General features: G+C 32.6%; 1 protein-coding gene across 3 annotated transcripts in view; it reads right to left on the minus strand.

Moving 5' to 3' along the window:
• Positions 1–22,821, minus strand: part of LOC126880604 (uncharacterized) — a 605,043-nt gene extending 582,222 nt beyond the window's left edge. For 2 of the 3 annotated variants that reach the window (XM_050644584.1, XM_050644590.1), the window contains exon 1: positions 22,471–22,821. In XM_050644584.1, coding sequence (XP_050500541.1) covers positions 22,471–22,500 — 30 coding nt within the window. In that variant the 5' untranslated portion in view covers positions 22,501–22,821. The remainder of the gene's footprint in view (positions 1–22,470) is intronic. The other variant, XM_050644586.1, reaches the window with a different exon arrangement.
• Between the last annotated feature and the right edge of the window lie 287 nt (positions 22,822–23,108).

Here is a 23,108-nt window from a genome sequence, read left to right on the forward strand (position 1 = left end):
TTAAAATTCACATGTGTTTCGCTCCTAATATACAAAACCAGAATGTATAAAATTAATAACTTTTTCATGGGAACACAAATTCCATAATAGATTACGGTACCAGATCTTTATGTCAACCACAGAAATGTTTTCAGTTTTTGAAACGCCAGATCTAAAAAATTGTCGCCTTTCTGGCCATATGATAGAACCACATAATGACAGATTAGTGTTTGTGGTCTAGTTCGGTCGATACACAGCCTCCAGCCGGTTCACACAACCCAGCAGGCGTCGGTCGGTCATACAACCCTCACTGGGCAAAACAACAATAAACCCTCACGTGATATAAGCAAAACACGTTTTTTACCAAAAATAAATAAATATATTATCGACAGTTGTTTGCGCTTTATTAATATTATTTTATTTATGTGTTTCCGTGAACACCACGGAACAAGTCAATTGAAAAGGCATAATATGTACCGTCTCGTGACTATCGAAATTTTTACTGTATCACGTTTTTTATTAATATTTACAAAAAAAGTTGCTTTTTTCATAAATTACAATATTGTGAAAAAACTACGCATTATAGATAAAAACGTTCACAGACGACTTTCTTGAACATGCCTTGCTATTTAAAATAAGAGTTCCTAAATTAAAAAATGTGCATAAACCAAAACAGTATTGCAAATTAAACGCGAACGTAAACATTTTTTTTCAATTTTTAAATGTTTTCTTTTGCACGATGTAAATTTTTAGGTAGTTACTATATTTTTATGTATGTGCAAATGATGTAGTAAGTGATGAGTAGTAATTTTTGAAGTTATACTTCTTTACCGGCGATAGAGGGTAAATTTTTATATGGGAAAACCTAGCGACCGGGCGCATGCGCATTATAACTTTGTTCTGATTGGATGTTCAAATGACATGTCAAAAATTATTCAATATGGTGGCTGTGGCACAGCTGTAGTTAGATTATTTATGGTTGTTGCGTTTTAAAATTTGTGTGAAAAGAAACAACAAACAAAAGTTAGTTAATAGTTGTACTGCCTTTTTAAATAGTTTTCATATACCTATATTTTTGGACTTTTGGACTATTTTGGACAAGGAAAACTCATTCTAATTTGGTAAGTACCTAGTTTTTATTATAATCATATTGTAATTATACATTTGGGTTAGGTTGAAATACATACATTTATTTTCTCAAGAATGCGGATTTTAGAGAGAAATCCCAAATTAGGTTCGATTTTTATTTTTAAATTATGATTTTTTGGCGTAGATTTATTTATCTAGTAGGTATGTAATGCTTTGATTTACATACTTAATTTGATTACCAACAAAAGTTCTACCAATCTTCATCTAATATATTGTTTTCTTACTGTTTTGTTATATTTTTATATTTCCTTCCACAAAATTTAAACTACATAATTTTCAAAACAATTGTCAAACAGTAAAACGTTCAGTTACCGTATTTTTCCACATGATAAATAATGTGCGATTGGACGAGTGAGTCTACGCTTCGATTACGAGTCAAAGCGGCACGAAATTCAAGGGTTCAATTCCCGATGCAAGTTTTATTTTTTTATTTTTTTATGCATATTATGATTGTAAGTATATTTGTTATATAATTTTTTTTTCAGCAAATGCGTATTTAAAATTTCTGCCAACAATTATTATCGTCCAGAAATCATTTTTTCTTTGTGGCATTTTTCAATGTGTTTGTGTGCGTTTTATTCTTTTATTTTTTTAAATTTTTGGTATAGTCTTAAAAATCACATATGTAGTAGAAGTATAACTTCTTACGTGCGTACAAAGTACACACACATTCTTTTTTAAACAATGATTTTAGGTTTTTCATATAGCTGTACAGGTGATTTTTCAATATTTAGAAGGGCTTTTTTGGTCTCATTCTCTTTTCTTTTGTTCCACATACTTCCATAGCTGCTTCTAGTACTTGATCGTTATAGTTGTTCTATTACCAGAGAACGGTAGTTCTCGTCAGTGGCGCACACACACACCCCTACACGCGACACTATATATACACGAAATTTTCGATTTTCTAAATCTGACTGAATTGAAAATTGTGCCAACTCCCATCTTAAACTTCAGGAAAAGACGTCAACCATCCATCTTGGTCCAAGGGTGTGGATTTTACGGCCCTTCCTATTTAGAGTCTGTTTTTCGTTCTCGTCCCCAAAACTCCCAAAAACTTCGAAAATTTAAGTCCGATCTTTGCGGCTTCTAATAGTACTGATCATTACCTTTCCAACGCATGTCTAATTTTGAAAATCGGTTATACCATTCAAAAGTTACCGAGCTCAGAATTATGACTCAATTTCTATTTAAAAAAGGGAAAATGTTTGTGGATATGTATGTGTGTTAAAAAGTTAAACCGATCTGAATTATTTTTTCTGTGTTTGAAGAGGGGGTCAGAGCCGATTCAGAACCGGTGTAGTTTTTAAATTTTGACCAACCATAAGCCAGCTATAGGACTTGGTAGGTACAAAATGGCATATTTTTTGGGGGTATATATCTTCGGTTCAAGAAGAGACAGGAGAACCGCAAATACACCAAATCAATAGTGTTGAGTTATGCTTTGAAATGGTGTCGAAGCCGTCAGGGTCAGACATACACACGGCTCAGTATAGCCGAAAAACTGAAAAACAAACTTTAAAAATTTTGTTTTTTCGACAATTACTCAAAATTTCAACCTACGAATTGCGCCAATAACTGAGCGTTTGTAAAAGGAGTCTAGACGAATCTAACGGTGTATACGTATACCTCATATACGGGAAAATTCGAATTTTTAAGTTATAGGCTTCATAAGTATGATCAAATCAATTTCCTATGGGAAAAACTGTTTTTCAAGCTCAATAATTCCTGTAATAGCTTTAGTTTTCATACTTGACCTTAGATGCATCAGATACTACTTGTCAATACTTTTCAAACTCATGGTTAGTGATCAAAGTCGATTAACCCTCCGTTACTCGCACACGGTGTGGGAGACCGGGCCTGTAAATAAATTCCTGTAACTCTGCTTGTAGTGGGGATTTTGAATGGCTATTTCGTATATCTCTTCAGTGGTCAATCAACTGTGGGTAAAGTCAGTTCGCAGTGTAAAAAATAGTACTGTCCTTTTGTTATTACGCAACACGGTCCCGTACACCGTGTGCGAGTATTTGTGCACCAATTTTTGTGTTTGGATCACACATCGATATTTTTAATTAGTAAGGTAATTTAAGATCTTTTCCTTATTTTCAATGTTTATAGATTAGTTTATTTATATTTATATATATAAATATAAATATATAACTTACCCATAACCATCAGAATGAGGTTTAGGGAGATATGTGGTTTACCAACAGAACAAGTACCAGTCGTAACACCAGGAACTTCAGATCGCTGTGCTGTTTGTGATTGGAAGAAAAATAGAAAAACAAAGTTTTACTGCCAAATATGCTCAAAATATCTGTGTTTGGAACACCATTGTTCCAATGAATGTGACACCATTGTGTATTTCATGTTTTAAAAACGTTAATTAATTTTTATAACTTTTTTTGTTATTACAATTACTCTTTATTTTTAATTTTTTTGTGTATTGAATTAAGATCTAAAGTTCTTAGTAAACAAATTTAACCATATTCAATTTTTTTTTCACTTCCAAAGTTTTTGTATATACATATAAATGGATAACAATGAAAATTATTAAATTTTTGATTAAAGTAATATAATGTGAACACAAACGCATATCTAAAAAATTATATGATCATATATTCATTAAATAATTTAATCGTACACAATTTTGCAAAAAAAATAATTTTAAAACACTGCTGACCCATATTTTTGGACCCGGTCTCCTGGACCGTGCGCGAGTATCCGATCACAAAAAGTTGGCGCGAGTAACGAAAGGTTAAGCCGTTCAGAAGTTATTAAGCTACAAAAGTATAATCCAATTAACGATTATTCCCAAAATGGTTTATGTAGTTGTAGTGGTTACGACGCTAAATTTGATCTGGCAACGGGCAATCCGAGTAATTTACCGACCAGCCCAATATTTTCTTCAATCCATTTCGAATAGAAAAAAATCTAGTGTACATTCGATCCAAAGGCGACCATTTTTAAAGCTTAACATGTAATCGAGAAACATTTCATTCAACTTCATACATTTAATTTATAAATAACTTTGAAAAACTCCTGATACAAGAATACAAAACCGCTAAACGCCGTAAAAATGAGTGGCGCATACAATATTCCAGCTACAAAAGATCTGATCTGAATATTACGTGGCGCGAAAATGTATTTTCATTTTGATGCAAAACAAAATTCTAGTTTTATTTTAAAATATTTTTCCATAATATTTGCTAAATTTGAAGTAAACGCGCCACAAAAGAGTTTCAAAATTCAAACTGTATCAAAATTGAGCAAATATTATGAAAAATCTTTTAAAATAAAACTAGAATTTTGTTTTGCATCAAAATGAAAATACATTTTCGCGCCACGTTATATTCATATCAGATCTTTTGTAGCTGGAATATTGTATGCGCCACTCATTTTTACGGCGTTTAGCGGTTTTTTATTCTTGTAGGTTGTTTACATCATTATTGCCTTCTGTTTCTTTTATTGTTCGGTTGTTATAAGTTTTTCGTTTAGTTTTTTCTCAAATAATTTTGCCATTTCTTTCAAATTAAATTACTTTCATTGCAGGCAATTAAATTGCCTGTCTTTCAATTACTTTCGTTTTACTCACAAACTGAGTACTAGAAATCAAAATAAATTGATGTGTTGTGGAACGCATATCGTAGACTCCCCATGTGTATTCATTTATCACCCGTTTTCCTTGTAAATTGTAGAAGGATCGGGTATAGGTAAAAATTAGAATTAGTTTCGGACTTAAGAAATCTTTTAGATTTCTCGTTGATATTAAAATAAAATAGTATAATGGAAATCCGTATAAAACAAATGTCAAATATTTGAAATGACTAATATTCATATTTGTGACTAATAACAGAGCGGCTTCTATAATATTCCAAAAGATTTAGTAGAAGTGTTGATATCAATCAGAGTAAACAATGATTAAATTCAGTACGCGGTTTCATACTCGCGCAACACGAGGGAGAGAGAAAGCCAACACGGACACGAGTTCAAACAACACTGGAGGTCTTAAAGAGAAGAAGAACTAATTTAATATGTGTAAGGAAATTAGCATTCATCCGGTATAAGCGTTGCGTCGCGCCAGGCCCGAGGATGTCACAACGTTAGCGAGAAACGTTACTTCCTGCTGTAAATTTCGCTATATCTTCGGCCAAGATTACGGATTTAGCACAGGTTGCCTGACAGAGGAGGTACAACAGGAATTAGCACACGTGGTGAATGGAGATAGAGAGGAAATTACGCTTTGTAAATGATTCGCTGTTACTTTCAAGACTCTGTTATTGTTACGAATAATTGGGGCACTGTGACGAGTTGTCACAAAGATAAACTCCAAGGAAAGGAAGTAACATTATTACGAATATATCTCTGTAGAGCGGAAAACTTTCGAGCTGGGAGTAAATTTAGTTACAAATTTGCAGATTAGAATTTTCACGAGCTTTAATTAAAACAAGTCTTCGTCTTTTACACATTTATTCCAGCGAAGAAAGTGTTTAAACTTTGCACAAATATTGTTACTTCACTCCTTTTGTAGACATTACTATCTCTCGTACACTGATAACAAAACGCTGAATATTAATTTTTGCATACTAATCATTAGGCTTTGGATTTTCATGTATTTGCATATTGACATATACAGGGCACAACTCAAAAGAGTCATTTATTGAATTTTGTGCCTGAAACAGGTAGATTTTTATTCCAATGTGAAAATAATTTAACAATATAGGCATTTTTTATTTCTCCTCACCTCAAATCTCTAGTGACAGATTATACATTACAGATTACAACTAGAGCAGTTCTCAGTCTAACGCACTGCGACCTTTACAGATCTCATCATTCAGCCGTATTCTTCTGATACTTTTGATTTTTCCTCTCCGAATTCTATATACAGCAGTCTCGTGAGGCCTTCACACTGACACAAGATATGCAGAAGGCTTTCCTCTTCTTCTAGACACAACCTATAGGTATATTTTTTGGTCAAGCCCATTAAACTCAAATGTTTATTGAACCTTCTTCTCCATCATGGCCTCTACTAAAAAATGTAATTGGGTGTGGGGTAATACTGCACTTTGTTTGCATTAATGGTGGAAGTAGATCAAGCAGGAAACTTTGGATATGTTACAGGTAGGTAACTGCGTCTTGTTAACACCATATCTTCAAAACTTTTTAAGTTTGGAGTTATTTGGATATGGAGTTTTTAAGCATAGTGTGTATTATTGTAGTACATGCTTCTGTATTGTAGTACCTGTTGCCTTTCGAAAACTATACTGGCATCGACTAAATATTGAGGGCGCATTTGTTATAAATTATGTTGTGAATGATCCGCATGAAGATTTTTACAGCGGGACTCAGCCATATCGTTCTATGGTTCTCACATTTTCTTGCCATATTTCTTTTGGAAAGGGCTATACGTATATGTGAAAGTTAGCTAATCCAACGGAAGCGTTCCTGTTTAATATATATTATGTTACTGAAGAAGTACGTTAATTTGTTAACAGCCGTTTCGCTGAGATGTTTGAAGAGGTGTTCTGTAGCTACAAAGTCTTCTCAAGGTCCTGCGTTCTCTTTTATAGCGTATGCAACTGCTGCTGAAAATATTCTGTTTTTTGGTTGGTTTTTGGAGAAATTTTCTGTTGTTTGGTTGGTTTTTCTGTTGTTATCTGGTCTGTCGTCTGCAAATAATTTTCGGAGGTATCTTTGGAAAATTCTTTGCTTTTTAGGGTCAATTTTTATTTCGTTATTTTCCGTCTTCTACTATAACCTTTTTTTCTCTTTTCGTCGACCTGCAACCTTTTTCATTTTTTGACGTAGTTCTTGTATATATTGGTTTTGTGTTCTTTATTAATATGACCAGAAATATTTTTTTTGCACTTCAATAAATCTGTTCTTCCTTGTGTAATGCGACAACGAATTTCTAAAGATAGATAAAGTTTTATAAATTTTTTGTCTGGAGGTTTTTGCCTATCACTGTATTCTCTATCATTTCTAATGATAAGATGTTAAACTTCATGGTATAAATGGTGTTAAACAACTCCATTATTTTCCATGGTATAAATTGAAAACGCCGTATGTAATAATGATTTTTGCTATTGAATTTGGAAGAATCTGATAGTCTTAGTATTTGGTAATAATATTTAGAACGTTAAATTGCAGGAGATTACCCTAACATGAGACAAATCGGACACAGATAAGTTTTTTTGCTTAAAAGTACTTCAAAAAGTTACGTCGACTTCAGTGTTAAATGTAGAAGCTTTTATGGTACAAAATTCTATTGCACATTCCCTTTGGTGCTATTCAGAGTTTTCATATCAAATTGCCCCGTTTTGTCTTTGCACCGAAATTCAAAGTTTAAGTAGTTGTGAACATCTGGAAAGTGCATATATTATTGCTTTCATGCAAAATAGAGAACTTCACCGTAATACACGTCTTCAGGGGCGACTGCTGAAGTTTAAAGCGGTCATCAACAACAGTAATTGAGAAAAAAGGTTTATTCTAAAAAATAATTCGCTGTAAAACGAAATCAAGAGACGTCTTTTATTTCAGTTCATTCAGAAAGCGTCATAAAAGCCTTTATGTACGTTTCTCTCTCATTATAGACCAGGGCGCATCTGTAAAAATATTAGTACATTTGGACGTTGAGAGGTGACTCAAATTTTTTTGCAGAAATTGCTTGAAAATAACTCATATATTAATATTTGAGTTATCCTCCCTCTCAAAAAGGTCCGGAACATTGTTTAAATAATCAAAATGTCAAAAAATGAAGAAAAAATTCGATTTTTTTCTTCGTTTTTTGATTATAACTTTAAAAGTATTCATTTCCGAGAAAAGTTGTACTAACATAAAAGTTGCGTAATTAAATTTCCTGCAATAAAGAATTGGTTTAAATATTTAAAAAATAGTCACCCTTGTTGCAAAATAATTATAATTGCGTAAAAACCATACAAAAACAAGTAATCGCATTTTACGTTTTTCAACCAATTATTGCTACACTTAGGACCTTCATATTTCACCCAGAAAAACTTTATGATACAGTAAAACAATACTGTAAATTTAATTAAGATCGGTTCAATAGAATTTGCAAAATAAATTTTGCAATCCAGCTTTCGCAAAAAAAATTCATTTTTTCAAAATGTTACAGGACTGGAAATAAAGCAGATAGCATATTGAAATTTTTTTGCTTATAGAAGTGTACTGTACCTTTCAGTTGCAATTTGCAAAACTAAAATCGATTAACTACCACGGCATCAGGAAGTTATTAAATAAACATTAATTATTATTGGTGCTACGCGCAGGACAGAGGATAGTTTGCTCTGATTGGGCATTCCAATGACCTTTGATAATGATTGATACATTTTAATTTTTATTAAATTTCAATATAAATAAATAAATTTGTTTATTGCAAAATAAAAACACATACTCTATCCTTTAAAATAACACTTTTTTAGCAAAAACTTTCTTTGTTTATATATTTTAACTTAGAGAATAAAAGTTTATTATCTTGAAACACATGCAATTGTTTAAACAATATTTCACAAACAATAATAAAATAGTTTGATTTTTGTGAAATTAAAATATTAAAATACAACAAAATATAGAGTAAGAAAATAATATATTAGATAAAAATTGGAAAAAATTTTGGTGGAAATCAACTTGTGTGAATCGAACACCGCTGCCCTGCGCGTAGCACCAAAAATTAATGTTTATTTAAAAAATTTCCTGACGCCGTGGTAATTAATCGATTTTAATTTTGCTAATTGCAAATGAAAGGTACAGTACACTTCTATAAGCAAAAAAAATTCAACTTGCTAACTGCTTTATTTTCAGTTCTGCAACATTTAAAAAAAATGTATTATTTTTGCGAAAGCTGGATTGCAAAATTTATTTTGCAAAATCTACTAAACCCATCTTAATGAAATTTACAGTGTTGTTTTACTATATCATAAAGTTTTTCTGGGTAAAATATGAAGGTCCTAAGTGTAGCATAAATGGTTGAAAAAAGTAAAATGCGAATACTTGTTTTTGTATGGTTTTTTTCGAAATTATTGCTATTTTGCAACAAGGGTGACTACTTTTTAAATTTTTAACCCATTCTATGTTGTAGGAAATTTAATTACGCTACTTTTATGTCAGTACAACTTTTCTCATAAATGAATAGTTTTAAAGTAATAATCAAAAAACCAATAAAAAAATCGAATTTTTCCTTCATATGTTGACATTTGGATTATTTAAACAATGTTCCGGGCCATTTTGAGTGGGAGGATAACTCAAATATTATTATTTGAGTTATTTTCAAGCAATTTCTGCAAAAAAATTTGAGTCACCTCTCAACGTCCATCTCAAAACAGATGCGCCCTGGACTATTAGAGATCCTCGGAGGGTGTATAGGTATGGTATGACTACCTCTGAACGAATCGAAACAAATACAGCCTTCTAATACCGAATTACAACAAAATAACTCGAAATGTATACCGTAGCGACATCTGCTTAAGTGTCGCATTAACCAGAAATGTTCTCTTTCGAGTTTTTCGAAAAAGACGATATTTATGAAACTTTCTAAGTAAAATAACACATAACGCAGCATCTGATGCCATATTTTTTGTTACTACTCTACTTCCGGATTCACCTGAAAAAAATTGCTAAAACGAGAAAAAGTCACTTTATACTTTAACCCTTCACTATTGACATGGATGTTTCAGGACGTAGACTCTGACGACAGGTATGCCATACCGTTGCCTATTCTACTTTGTATTTAATATCAATTTGCCTGAATATGAATTTAATGTGAATTGATAGACGGATACGTGAAAAAACCGAAATATCCGTTAATCAATTTGGTTTTATGCAGGGCAGATCACAACAGATGCAATTTGCATTTTAAGGCAACTGATGGAAAAATACAGGAATAAAGAAACCAACGCTCATATGGTATTCATTGATCTGGAGAAAGCATATGATAGAGTTCCTCGAGAGATTCTGTGGTGGGCACTCCATAAGAATGGAGTCCCTGGCGAATATGTAAAGATTGTGAGAGATATATGAGGGAGTAATGACTAGTGTTAGGACAGGTGTGGGAGAGACTGATAAATTTCAGGTGAAAGTAGGATTGCACGGTGCTTAGAACGTATTTATTCTCATTAGTTTTGGACCAGATAACAGCGAAACAGGGTAGCATTACATGGTGTCTAATGTATGCTGATGATGTACTGTTAATAGGAAATAGTGAAAGAGACTTAGAACAAAAACTGGAACAGTGGAGACAAGCTCTGGAGGAAAAAGGTTTAAAACTTAGTAGGACAAAAACAAAGTATTTGGAATGTTCATTTAAAGATGGAGTTACTACAAATAAAATGGTATCTTTGTATGGTGAACTGATTGTGAAAAGCAATAGTTTTAAGTACCTAGGATCGGTATTACAGAGTAATGGAGAAATATATGGAGATGCATGCAGTAGAATTAGGGCTGGATGGATGAAGTGGAAAGAAGCGAGTGGTGTGTTGTGTGACAGAAAAATCTAATGAAGCTGAAGGGAAAATTCTATAAAACAGCCATAACACCGGCTATGATGTGCGGAACTGAATGTTGGACAGTGAAAAAGAAAGAGGAACAACGAATGCATGTGGCGGAAATGAGAATACTTAGATGGATGAGTGAAGTGACAAAGAAGGATAAAATTAGAAATGAGTATATTAGGGCAAGTCTAGGTGTGGCACCAATTGATGCCAAAAGGAGAGAGCATAGGTTAAGATGGTTTGGTCATGTTCAACGTTGAGACGTTAATCACCCAATACGAAGAATAGCTGAAGTGCAGATTCCTGGAAGGAGTAGGAGAGGAAGACCAAAGAAGACCTGGGGGAGATGATAAGGCAGGACATGTTGGTAAAGGGGATTAACATTGATATGACCCAAGATAGAATTGTGTGGAGAAATGCAATTAGGGAAGCCGACCCCGCATAAGGATAAGGCAAAGAGAATGATGATGATGATTTAATATGAATTTGCCCTTATATCACTGTAGGTATTTGTTTATTACATCAACTACGGAATGATTCTTCACACTGCTGTAGAAGAAAATGCTGCTCCAAATAAAATAAACTTTACTTTTTCAAGAAATTTATGAACGCATGCATATTAAAAAAATGGAGGTTCTTACAAAATCCTTTATAAACTGCATTACAAAAAAAAATCGAGTACTGGTAATTAAAAAATAGTAAAATAATGTTATTAGCAGTTAGATAGAACAACTGGATGAGTAGCGAACGTATTCATTCACTGGACTGCTTTTACTATAGAAACGTATTAAACACATAAACACTGACATGCGGCACGTGATACCCCAAGAAAACTTTACGTCAATGTAGCTCAAGAGTAAGTATTTACGCAACTCATCAATATAGGCAATATTATTTTAAAGTCTTCTACTTTCAAATGTATAATACATGTCTGAATTGCCGATATAAATGAGTCAGATTAAATAAATTATTAGAATAATTTTTTACTAAGCAACAACATTTTTGTTTAATTTAGTATTATTTTGTATTTTGACAACGACACCCGACTTGGGCGCCGAAACGTTAATAAAATCATTTTTTTTGGTAAAATTGTGGCTTATTTCCCATTGAAAATAGTTGATTATAAAAACGCCACAAGAAAATAGCTTCAGAACAACAGTAAGTAAGAGGCAAATTGAAAGTTTAATTAAATAAAAATTATACTTTGCTATTGCCTATACACTCGTGTAGCAGTGGCGTATCTGACAGGCCCGCAGAGCCCGCATAGCGGGGGGGGCGACGTTAGGAGTAGCCCCTTCAAGCCTTCAAGCTTAACACATTAACCGCCACATTAAAATTTTTTGTTCCACGTTCAGAATCTCAATGTTGAGATTGCCCACTGACCGCCTGGGCCAAACAAGGCGTGAGTTAAATACAAATCACGTCGCGTTCAATGTGTTAATACTTCTTCTTTCTTTAAATTGGGGACCAAAACATATTTTCCTAATAAGCATCAAAATAGGGAATTTGGAAGGAAATAATGAAGCGGGTAATTGGCGTAACTCTTACTCTTTTCGGGTGCAATTTAGCGTTTCGTACTTTCGTGGACATGTTGGTAGTTTAGATGAAAGTGAATCCCAAAAAGGAAATTTTTTGTCGGTGGTTCTTTTACTAGCTAAATATGATCATGGTTTAGCTAAATTAATCGATAAAAACAATAACTTAAAAAAACAAATTACTTGGGCCCCCAAATACAAAACGAAGTTATAAATTTGCTGGCTTAAGAAACTGAAAACAAATTGATTAATTTAATTAAAAAAAATTGTTTTTATTCAATAATTCTGGATACCACTCAAGATATTTCGAAACACGATCAGCTTAATTTTATTTTCCGGTATGCAACTTGCGATGAAAATAATTTATCTTCTAGAGCAGAAGTTGTTGAAAGTTTTTTTGGATTTATTCGCATGTTAGACCAAAGTGCAGAAGGTCTTGTAAGTGAAATTTTAAAATTTATACAATCAAAGCACCTTGCCTTGTGTGGTGTATATTCAGGCGTACAAAGGCGTATAATTGACATTGAAAAAACAGCTTCCTATGTTCATTGTGCATCCCATAATCTGAACCTAGTGTTGAATGATGCCGTTGTTGGTGTACAGGAGTTGGTTTTTTTAGGATATATGTAATTAAAAATATTGTTTTTTTAGTGCAAGTATTAAAAGATAGGATGTACTATGTACTATTATGACTTTGGGTCTATCGCGTTTGCCAACACTTAAAAGGTATGTGAAACCCGGTGGTTATTCAGACATGATGCTGTTATGGCTTTGCGTCGAGCTTTCCGACAAGTAATGAAATCTTTAACGACAATTTCATTGCTATCTAAAAACGATGAAAAATTATAAGTTAATGCATTACTAGAGCAATGAATTTGTCGTTAACATTACTATTCAATCTAAAATACTTAACTTTATTAATCTAACATCAACACTTTTGCAATCTGAAACGGCAGAGTTAACGGTCGCCCTTCAACTTTTTAAAAAAACAGGTGATAATCTTCTAGAAATGAGAAATTTTCCGAAACTTTAGCAAAAGCAGCAGGAATAGCAGAATAGTGGGGTATTACACCGGAATTTAAAAATAAACAAATAAAACGTATAAAAAAATTAAATTTACGATGAGCTCAGCTGCGACGAAAAAATAAGTTTTAGCAAAAAAAGTTTTGTAGTTAATGTTTTCAATGTAAATTTAGATATAATATTGCAACAACTTACTAATAGGTTTGTCGGATTCAGATACATGTATAATAGGTTTTTATGTCTATTCATAAACTAATGAAGACTTATTAAAGAAAGGCCAAATATTGTCATTTACACATATATTAGTAATTATATTGTTATTAGTTGTCGTTATGTTTATAATACGGGGGCCGACAAAAATTGTCGCGGGGGGGCTCCGCAATCTTCAGCTACGCCACTGACTCGTAGACGATATAAAGAACGATGTACAGCACAGTAAGTAAATCCTGATTTCAGTTAGAGAATAGATAACTCTGATTTACGTCTTAAGGTTTCTAAGTAAGCTATTTTTCTATAACGGTCACATCTACAAATAAAAACAAATAACCATGTTCAATTCATCCTTACGAATTATATCCAAGGGCTTGACACTACTGTATACCTATATTTTGCAATGAAGCAAAATCAACGCTAATAACGGACCTTTTTAATACACCTTAAATAGTGAAATGTAATTTCTGACAACCTAATAACTTTCCATCATTCTAAATACCCTTTTGATTATCACCAAACTTACGCAATGAATGTTATCCCTCATATATTAACTGTTTTCATTTTTCTTCGGCTTAGACTAATTTGACAGGTAAAAATATTAGTGAATGACTCACGACATGATAAAATCACCCCATGACACTTCCGTTTAACCGGAAATGATTTCTAACCATCACAATTCTGTCATTCCACGGCGTCCTGCTTTAATAAACAGCCTACTGTTTTTATAAAGGGTGTCTTCGTTAACATGGCATTATTATACAAAAACAAGTGTTTTTTATATTCCCCAAAGCTCGCAAAAAATCGATTTCAAAAAAATGAAAAACCTTATGATAAAATATTAATTCAGAATCGGCTCTATGACCAACAAGAAAGGTAAAGATGAACAATAAATTACGATGGCGATCTTACTACCATTTACACATTTAGGTACAGCGTATTGCAATACAGTCTACCCGCTTATTAGAATATATTTTAAAGGAATATCCCGGTTTACGGAATGGAAATTTGAGATACCGAAACGTTTCTACTAGCGACCAATGATCGGTTATTAGAATATCCCGGTTATAGGAATACTTTTTATTGGCACGAAGGCTATTTCAATAAGCGGGTTCGACTGTATAATAAATAACACTTCGAAGGACCAACCACTAATGAGGGAAATAATCAATACAAGCATTAACAAATATGTAATATAAATAATCACAAACTTTGTTAATATAACACAAGAAGCGAAAGCATCGACTATTTCAGGATCCAAATTTCTTTGCGCATGTACGATCCGCCATGTTTCATGTATTATTTCTTATTTCTCAACCTACAACTGTTTGTTGAACCTAACAAATAATGTGAATGTATTTGTATAATTATTGTGTTGTTTAATCTTTTCTTATTGTAGAAAAAAGGATAATACTATTAAATATATATATTATTAAAATAAACTCTCATTGTGACGGCTCCACGCAAAGGTGGATTTTCTTGTGTGGTTCGTAGTTCGTACTGGGATGTCCCACTAGATCGTGAACAACAAATAATTCTGTTTTCAGTACCGAGAAATCTCATTGCCCGTAGGGAGAGGTAGAGAAGTTCCTTTTAAACATTATGTGATTCATTTTCAAACATTTTAGTCCTGTCGCCAGGGGGGTACAACGGCCTCCTGTATTCAGATGGACTTACCCAAGTTTTTTTTTATGTATTTTGACCTGTAGAACACGAATTTTTTGGGTAACAGTTGATCCGGATGTCGATAAGATTGTTATAAACCAAGAAGTTGAGGAATCACATAACAGCGATTTCTCGCAAAACAAAACATTCTTTTGTATTTCTTGGGCCATTCTAACCAAAAAATGTTCCTACAAATTTTTTCGTAGGATGCATAGTTTTCGAGATAAACGCGGTTGAACTTTCAAAAAATCGAAAAATTGCAATTTTTGAACCCGAATAACTTTTGATTAAAAAATAAAATAGCAATTCTGCTTACCGCATTTGAAAGTTCAAGTCAAATTATATCGGTTTTAATTATTTGTATTGTTAAAAATCTATTATTTTATTGTTAAAAAAAGCTATAAACACCTAGTGCTTGAGTGATGTTTTTAATGATTTCTCATTTAAAATCGAACGAGTAGGTAGAAGAGGTAAAAGTGCAAGCGAGGCTATTTCTACGTAGCGTGCATTAAAACGCATGTATTAGGCACGGGAAACACTCTGCCTTACTAATAAAACACTCGTATTCAAAGGTTATTCCGTATTTATATCTAGAATAGTTATCCTAAGTATAAGGTAGATATAATACGAATACCAATAAACTCGGTATAAGTTAGTTATAAGTATTCCCACTTTATTCTGAAATAATAGTTTGGCAACTGCGCAATCTTCTACACAAATGCATAAAACAACGATATATTGGGTGAAATATGTGAGTTTTGACTTTTCTCTACAACTGACAAACCAATTTCAGTCATTTGTTGATGAACTACCCGCAGTTGCTTTTCTCTTTATGAGTCGTATAAACTCAAAAAATGGAGATTTTCAACATCAAATTTTACTTCATAATTTTTTGATGGGCTATGGCCGTTGTATTTTCTGCTATATTATAATAAATCGTTATTTCTTGTATGTTGAGTTTGAGTATTTCATAAAATGGCTTCGAATAAAAGAGAAATTTGTATTTTCTGCTATATTTTAATAAATCGTTATTTCGTATATTGTATGTTGAGTTTGAGTATTTCATAAAATGGCTTCAAATAAAAGACAACCTTGCATTAAATGGGAAAGTGAAGAAAAAGTAAACAAATTGATTTATTTTACTTATAAATGCAATGTAAATATGTTAATTTCAGCATATTTTGAAGAATATTGTGAGAGATTTTCTACATATCATAGAAAATAAAGACCTTATTTTTCTTGTGGAGTGGAGGATAAGCCTCCTCCTAGCTTGTTCACAATAAGTGAATCACCTACTAAGTTTTCTAAAAACCTTACATCATCTTTAGGAAACCGGATTTTTGTTCTGCATTCTTTGAAAAGGAATTTATGCTTTCTTTGAAAGTTTTCCTTTTTCGTGTATTTTCATGTTAATTAAATTATCAACTTCCTCGTTAGCCGCAATACCTCTTAGATACATTTTTTTAATATATACCTACTCTCAAAAAATAATATATTTTTGTCTCTGATGACTTTGACAGTCACAAAATAGGTTATACCAGACTTAAACAAGGGTGTGGATCGGTATAAACTTGGACTAAATTCTTATACCAAGTATAACCTATACCTAAGTTATTCCATGTTTATTGGTAGTGATTTTGCCTATACCTGATTTATTCATAGTATAAGTTTTATACTTGGTTTATTAGTAACAGTGTAAGTGTTTTTAGCTTTTTTTAACAATCAAAAAATAAATTTTTAGCAATGCAAATATTCAAAACAGATATAATTTGACTCAAACTTTTAAAGGCGGTAAGCAGAATTGCTATTTTATTTCTTATTCAAAGGTTATTCGAGTTCAAAAATTGCAATTTTTCGATTTTTTTAAAGTTCAACCGCGTTTATCTCGAAAACTATGCATCCTACGAAAAAACTTGTAGGAACATTTTTTGGTTAGAATGACCCAAAAAATACAAAAAAATGTTTTGTTTTGCGAGAAATCGCTGTTATGTAATTCCTCAACTTCTTTGTTCATAACAATCTTATCGACATCCGGATCAACTGTTACCCAAAAAATTCGTGTTCTACGGGCCAAAATACATAAAAAAAGCTTGGGTAAGTCCATCTGAATTAAGAAGGCCGTTGTACCCCCACTGGCGACAGGACTATTTATGTGATTTCATATATCTACGTACCTGTCTATTAAAATTATTTATTCCCAAATTTTTAATAAAGAATAAAAACAATTTAAACATAGCTATTTTATTAGTGTTTTATGTAATTTGCATATTATTTTATTTCCAGTTAACAAACATTTGCTTAATTTTGTTCAGATCATTAAGTATTTGTCTTAGCACCGTATTCAAAATAAGTTTTCGTCATCGTAATACATTTGAAATCTAACAAAATTTAGTGTATACGGTTCTAGAAATAAAAGTCATTTTGAATTTATGCAAGGCAGGTCCACAACATCAATTTTTATTTTATGACAGCTGAGGGAAAAACTTACGAGTGGAAGAGAAAGACTTGCACATAGTGTTTATTAATCTTGAGAAGGCATATAGCAAAGTTACCAGAAACCTATTGGTACGAAGTAGGAACGGAGTGCCAGCTGCATATGTGAGAGTGGCATAAGAGATGTGTCAGACGGTAACAATTAGAGAGCCGCTAATGCAGCTGAAACTGGAAAATATTGTGTGAAAGCAGAGCTTCATTAGGGTTAGGTTAAGTTCCGTATTAAACCCGCAGTTATTAATAACTAGAACTAGCGAATAACTAAAAAAGATAATGTTAGGAATCAGTATATACGATAAAATTAGGTGTGGATCCTAGTAGAAACAAAATAAGAAACAGGTTAAGGTGGCTAGATGCTAGATCTGATATCTTCTTTGTTTCATATAGGCAGTACTGCCTGTTTTTCTTCAACGGTGCATTTCATTCTGTCCCTAAATTGTCATTACAGCTTTTCCTTGGGCGTCCTATACTTCTTCTGCCTAACGGTGACCTGTCCCTGGGTATTCTTACTATCCTTGATTAAAACATCCTGCTTATGTTGAGTCCACTCTTCTTTTCTGTTCTTTACCCAGGTATTTATATTGTCTACCCCACATATATATGCTTCTGATTTCCTCACTTCTTACCCTGTCCTGTAGTCCTTTTCCAGCAATCCTTCTTAAGATCTTCATTTCGTTGGTCTCCAGATGTCTGTGTGTTTTGCTTGTATCTGGTCTTGTTTCGGCTGTATAAGTCATAACGGCCTAATAACTGACTTATATATTGGGGCCTTTGTTTGCACTCTTACGTGTTTGTTTTTACAAATTGTGTCATTTAAGCATCGGGCCGTTCTATTGGCTTTAATAATTTGTTCTTTTACCTCTTCTTCGATATTGTTGTCAGCCGATAGATTAATTCCCAGGCATTAGATGCTAGATGTGATGGAATAATTGTTATATATCCAGGCAAGTTGAATTTGGTACAGTACAACCAGAGTTTGCAGAAACCTCAGATGCACAGAAAGAAATCGAAGGTGAATAAAGTCATTCTAGCCTCAGCCGCAGAGTTTTCTCGTGCAGCGAGAATATGGTTGTGTTGGAGGTCAATAGTCATTCAAAGAAATTTCTCAAAAGGAAGCAAAAAGTTATCAACATAAGACAAAGTTAATAGAAATTTTGAAAGTATAATTCTGTACTAAGTTAAAAGGTCTTTTGAGTACGAAAAAATTAAATTAATTAAAATTAATTAACTATTAAATTCAACTAAGCATTAAAAATCCATCACGTTTATATAAGTTTACAAAACTTAGTCAACATCGATATTTTTAACTTAAAACCTTTTTACTTATCAGTACAAAATTGATATATGGGTTATATTAAATTATACAGAAAAAAATACAATTCATATTAAATAGATCAACTTAAAAACACCATAGTTTTAATTATTACTTTGTTTCTCAGTGTAACTCAAATTTCCTACTGTTGTGAACGAATTCCTCATTACTTTTCTCAGTGTAGTGTGAAGTATTACCCCTACCATTCTCTGACGGATATTTCTGTCACCTGAATATCAAAGGAGCCGACAGGTACTTTCACTTCTTGTTGGATGGAGTATTCTTTGATATAACTAAATTAAGATTTGGTCAAAGTTTTAACGTAAAGATCTTATATTTAAACCGCCGATTTAATGTCCAATTTACATTATCCAGCGACACACCACACGAGAGCACTGTTACAGTTTAAATGTCACTAAGTATAACATGAACCAAGGATGTTTTCTTTAATATTAATAAACTTAATTAACAATAAGCATTTGCGAAATGTGTAGCTTTTAAACTATAAGCTAGACACACAATAACTAAACTTACGTGCATAGAAATCGGCCCACTTAAAAATTTGGTCATTTTTGATATCTCGTATTTCCTAAACCTGTTGACCGATTTAAATTATTTTTTAAACATGTTAGAGCCTGATTCTTTAAAAATACCACTGGAATAATGTTGCTAAACAGGTAAATTTTCATTGTATACCGGGTGTACCAATCAAACTGTGTTTTTTTCTCAAAGTTCGCATCACCCTGTGGAATATTCTAGCATGTATAAAATACTAAAATTAAAACCCAACTATAGCCTCAGATTTTTTTAACATTATGTGTTTTGATCTCATTCGTTTATGTTAGGTAATAAAAAAGTTAGGTACCTATTTTAACAACTGGAGATGTTCTTCATCAATACACGGTGTTTTTAAATAAGTGTGACAAACTTTAAGGAGTAATTCTGCATGAAAAAAAAAAATGACAGTTGGCTTTATACACGTATGTCCGCAAATCTTTCGTTTCCGAGATACGGAATGTTGAATTTTTTCTTACAAACTGACGATTTATTTATTGCTTAAAACCAGTTGAGATATGCAAATGAAATTTGGTAGGTTTTAAGAGATAGTTATTGCGGATTTTTTGATATAGAATTAAGAATTTTATATTCACCATTAGCGTGCATACGGGTAATATGATCGGTCATCACCGATGACACCAGCATTATTATATGAGTAACCTAAATCAGCGATGTACTGTCACATATCGCAAGCAAGGCATTTATCCATCTAAAATCTCTATAAAATTTGCTTCTATCAGTGCTTAAAATTTTTAAAGCACTAGTGCCTTAAAGTAGCATTTTTAACGCTCGTATGGAATGGAGTGCTAAAAATTGCATTTTTAACAAGGTTGTAGAAAAAATATTTTTAGTAAACTTAAGTAATACGCTATTCGGTAGAGCGTCAAAAATAGTTATTGTTCTAATTTTAATAGTTTTTGAATTAAACATGGAAAAGTTATACCACTAATTTTAAACGTAGTTTTCTCGATGCTTACCTTTTTTACTTATGACGCTATTTGTGCGGATATGCGATGTAAAAAAATAACTTATGGTAAGGGAGCCCAAGCGGTGATTTTTGCAGTAACTCGAGCGCGTCAGATTACCATATATTGGCTCTAAACACAGGGTTCGTTAAGGGGGGGAAACGAAAAAAAAATCTATGCTTAGAAAAACTCGAAATCGTCAGATTAAGATAAGGTAAGTTAAGTACATGCAAAACAGTGTATATTTCAAAAATCAGACGATTTGGGCGACGCGTAAGGAAATGGGTGAGTCACAAAGTTTCACAAGAAAAAAGCAAATTTTTCGCGAAATGAACAATAGATCTTAAAACTAAAATATACGTGCTCAATATTTTTTAAAAATCTATCGAATGATGGCGAGGGGTGCGGGGTAAATTTAAAATTTTAAATACGAATCCCGCGATATTTGGCGAATTAAACATCACATCGAAAAACTGAAAAGTACCCTTATTCAATATGTTTGAAAAATCTATCGAATCGCACCAAACACGACCCCCCACGGAGGTGGGGTGGGGGGTTAGTTTAAAATTTTAAATAGGAGCCCCCATTTTTTTATTGCAGATTCGGATTCCTTACGTAAAAATAAGTAACTATTATTTGAAACGTTTTTTCGAATTATGGATAAATGACGCTATAATCGGAAAAAACGATTGTTGGAAATGGAAAATTAAATTAAAAATGGAAAGTCCCCACTAAAATGGAAAACTTTACTTTTTGGAAAACTTTTTTTGGTTTTAGAACCTACTCTTCACAGCCCAATAGGTCCCCAAAGCGCTCGAGTGACTGCAGATTTAGCATACTTTCCTCCCCTACTATTAGTGCCCCAAGGTGGAGGGGACAGGTTACATCCAGTTTCCTACTTTAATGGGACAAAGACTTTAATAGATTACCAATGCATATAAAATTGTATATGATAAGCTTTAAACTAAAGTATAAGCAGATAACAACGATCACAGTATAAGTTGAGTATAAGCTTTAAATAAAGGAATCTTTTATTGAACACATATTTTTCTCAGTTGACGAATTTATCTAACTTTATATGCTCTGTTTTCGTCTTTAGCTTGTTTAGTTTTTTTTTTGTATTTTTTACTTATCTAACCAGTTATATTTATTTACTTATTTATAAAGCTTAACAGCCTGGGGGTGAAACGTTTAGTGTTTCATTACAATTACTATTAACATTTATTTATATATACATTGATTATTTCTTATAGTTCTTCTATACATTTCTTAACCACTTCCTTGCGTTAATTTCTGTCCAATGCTTTTTCTTTCCCATTCTCAATATGACTTTTTTGTATCTTATTATTTAAGTCTTAATATTATAAGTCTTGTTATTTTTGGTTCGTTAATATAGTTCTTCAAGTTCTTTATTATTCCTCCATTGACCATAATATTTTCACAATTTCATATATTGCTATTTGTATTTTTCTCTCCTATCTTTCTAAAAGGTCTATTTTTGATATTCTTAAAACTATCAAAAAGAGAAAAATATCAGAATATCTGAGGTTAAGCAACGATTGAGCAGAAATTAAGAAAACCTATAGATTTTAAGCACCCATGTTTCACATGCATAATATTATGTAGCTGTAGGCCTGATAACTGTTTTATAGATTTTAATTTTTGCTATTCATGCTTTTATTAGCCGTTCCTCATTTCCCTTTTCATCTAATTTTACACCCAGGTAAGTACTATCCATTTCCTCACACGCTAAGTATGTTTGTCAAAAAGAAAAAAAATTAAGTATTTAGTTCATTATTATCATTATTAACATAAAATGACATCTGTCATTATTAACACCTGTCAATAAAATATTAATTAGTAGCGTCAACGAATAGGGTAAGATTCTATATTCGTTGGTAGAGTGACAACTAAAAACACTCCTAAAAGAAAAGTGTGCCAATTAAGTGTAAAAAATGCTTTTACTTTACCCATATTAAAATGTTGAAGCTTTCGAATAAAAATTGTAATATGTACTACCAATTCTACACTAAAGTGGGTATGGTTTGTTTACTAATAAAGTAATGGATCAAACTTACACGACTAGATTTGGTTAAAGTGGATCCCATTCATCAGTAACTTATTATCTGCTTGAGAACCGGTGCACAATCAACAACGTTCAAATTTTCCAACAAACACCCCTGCTCTCATATATTCATAAGGGTAGTTTCCACCGAACTTTTCTACCAAGTCACTATAAACAGCGCAGGGGGTGTTCTACTACAATAATTTCGTCACCGCGGCATAACAACTAAAATCACATGCATGCGTAAGTCTTACTTTGTTTTATTTAACACTGTTTACACTGTAACGCGAACTTTTTTGTATTTTCAGTCTGTAAAAATGGTTTGTTTACACGTAATCGTGGTGGAAAACCAGCGCCAACACAAACATCTGTCTCTATCCACCCTTCAAATGAATCTTCGGCGATTCACATGCTATTTTAGTCTTCAACCCCTTGTGGAGGTTTCCAAAGCGCGTGCGCCCAATAGTAGTGTAGTAGACTGGGGACGAGATAACTGCACTGAAGTCTCGATAGAAAATATTTCCCACTTATTGAAAATTTGACGTTTAGAAGTTTCAGATATATATTTTTAAAATAAGTGATCATATATATTTTTTGCGTGGGCTATCGTCACTAAGCTAGTCACAACAAAAACGAAAAAAAAAACAAAAC

This window comes from Diabrotica virgifera, chromosome 2 (assembly GCF_917563875.1).
Source record: "Diabrotica virgifera virgifera chromosome 2, PGI_DIABVI_V3a".
Classification (NCBI taxonomy): domain Eukaryota; kingdom Metazoa; phylum Arthropoda; class Insecta; order Coleoptera; family Chrysomelidae; genus Diabrotica; species Diabrotica virgifera.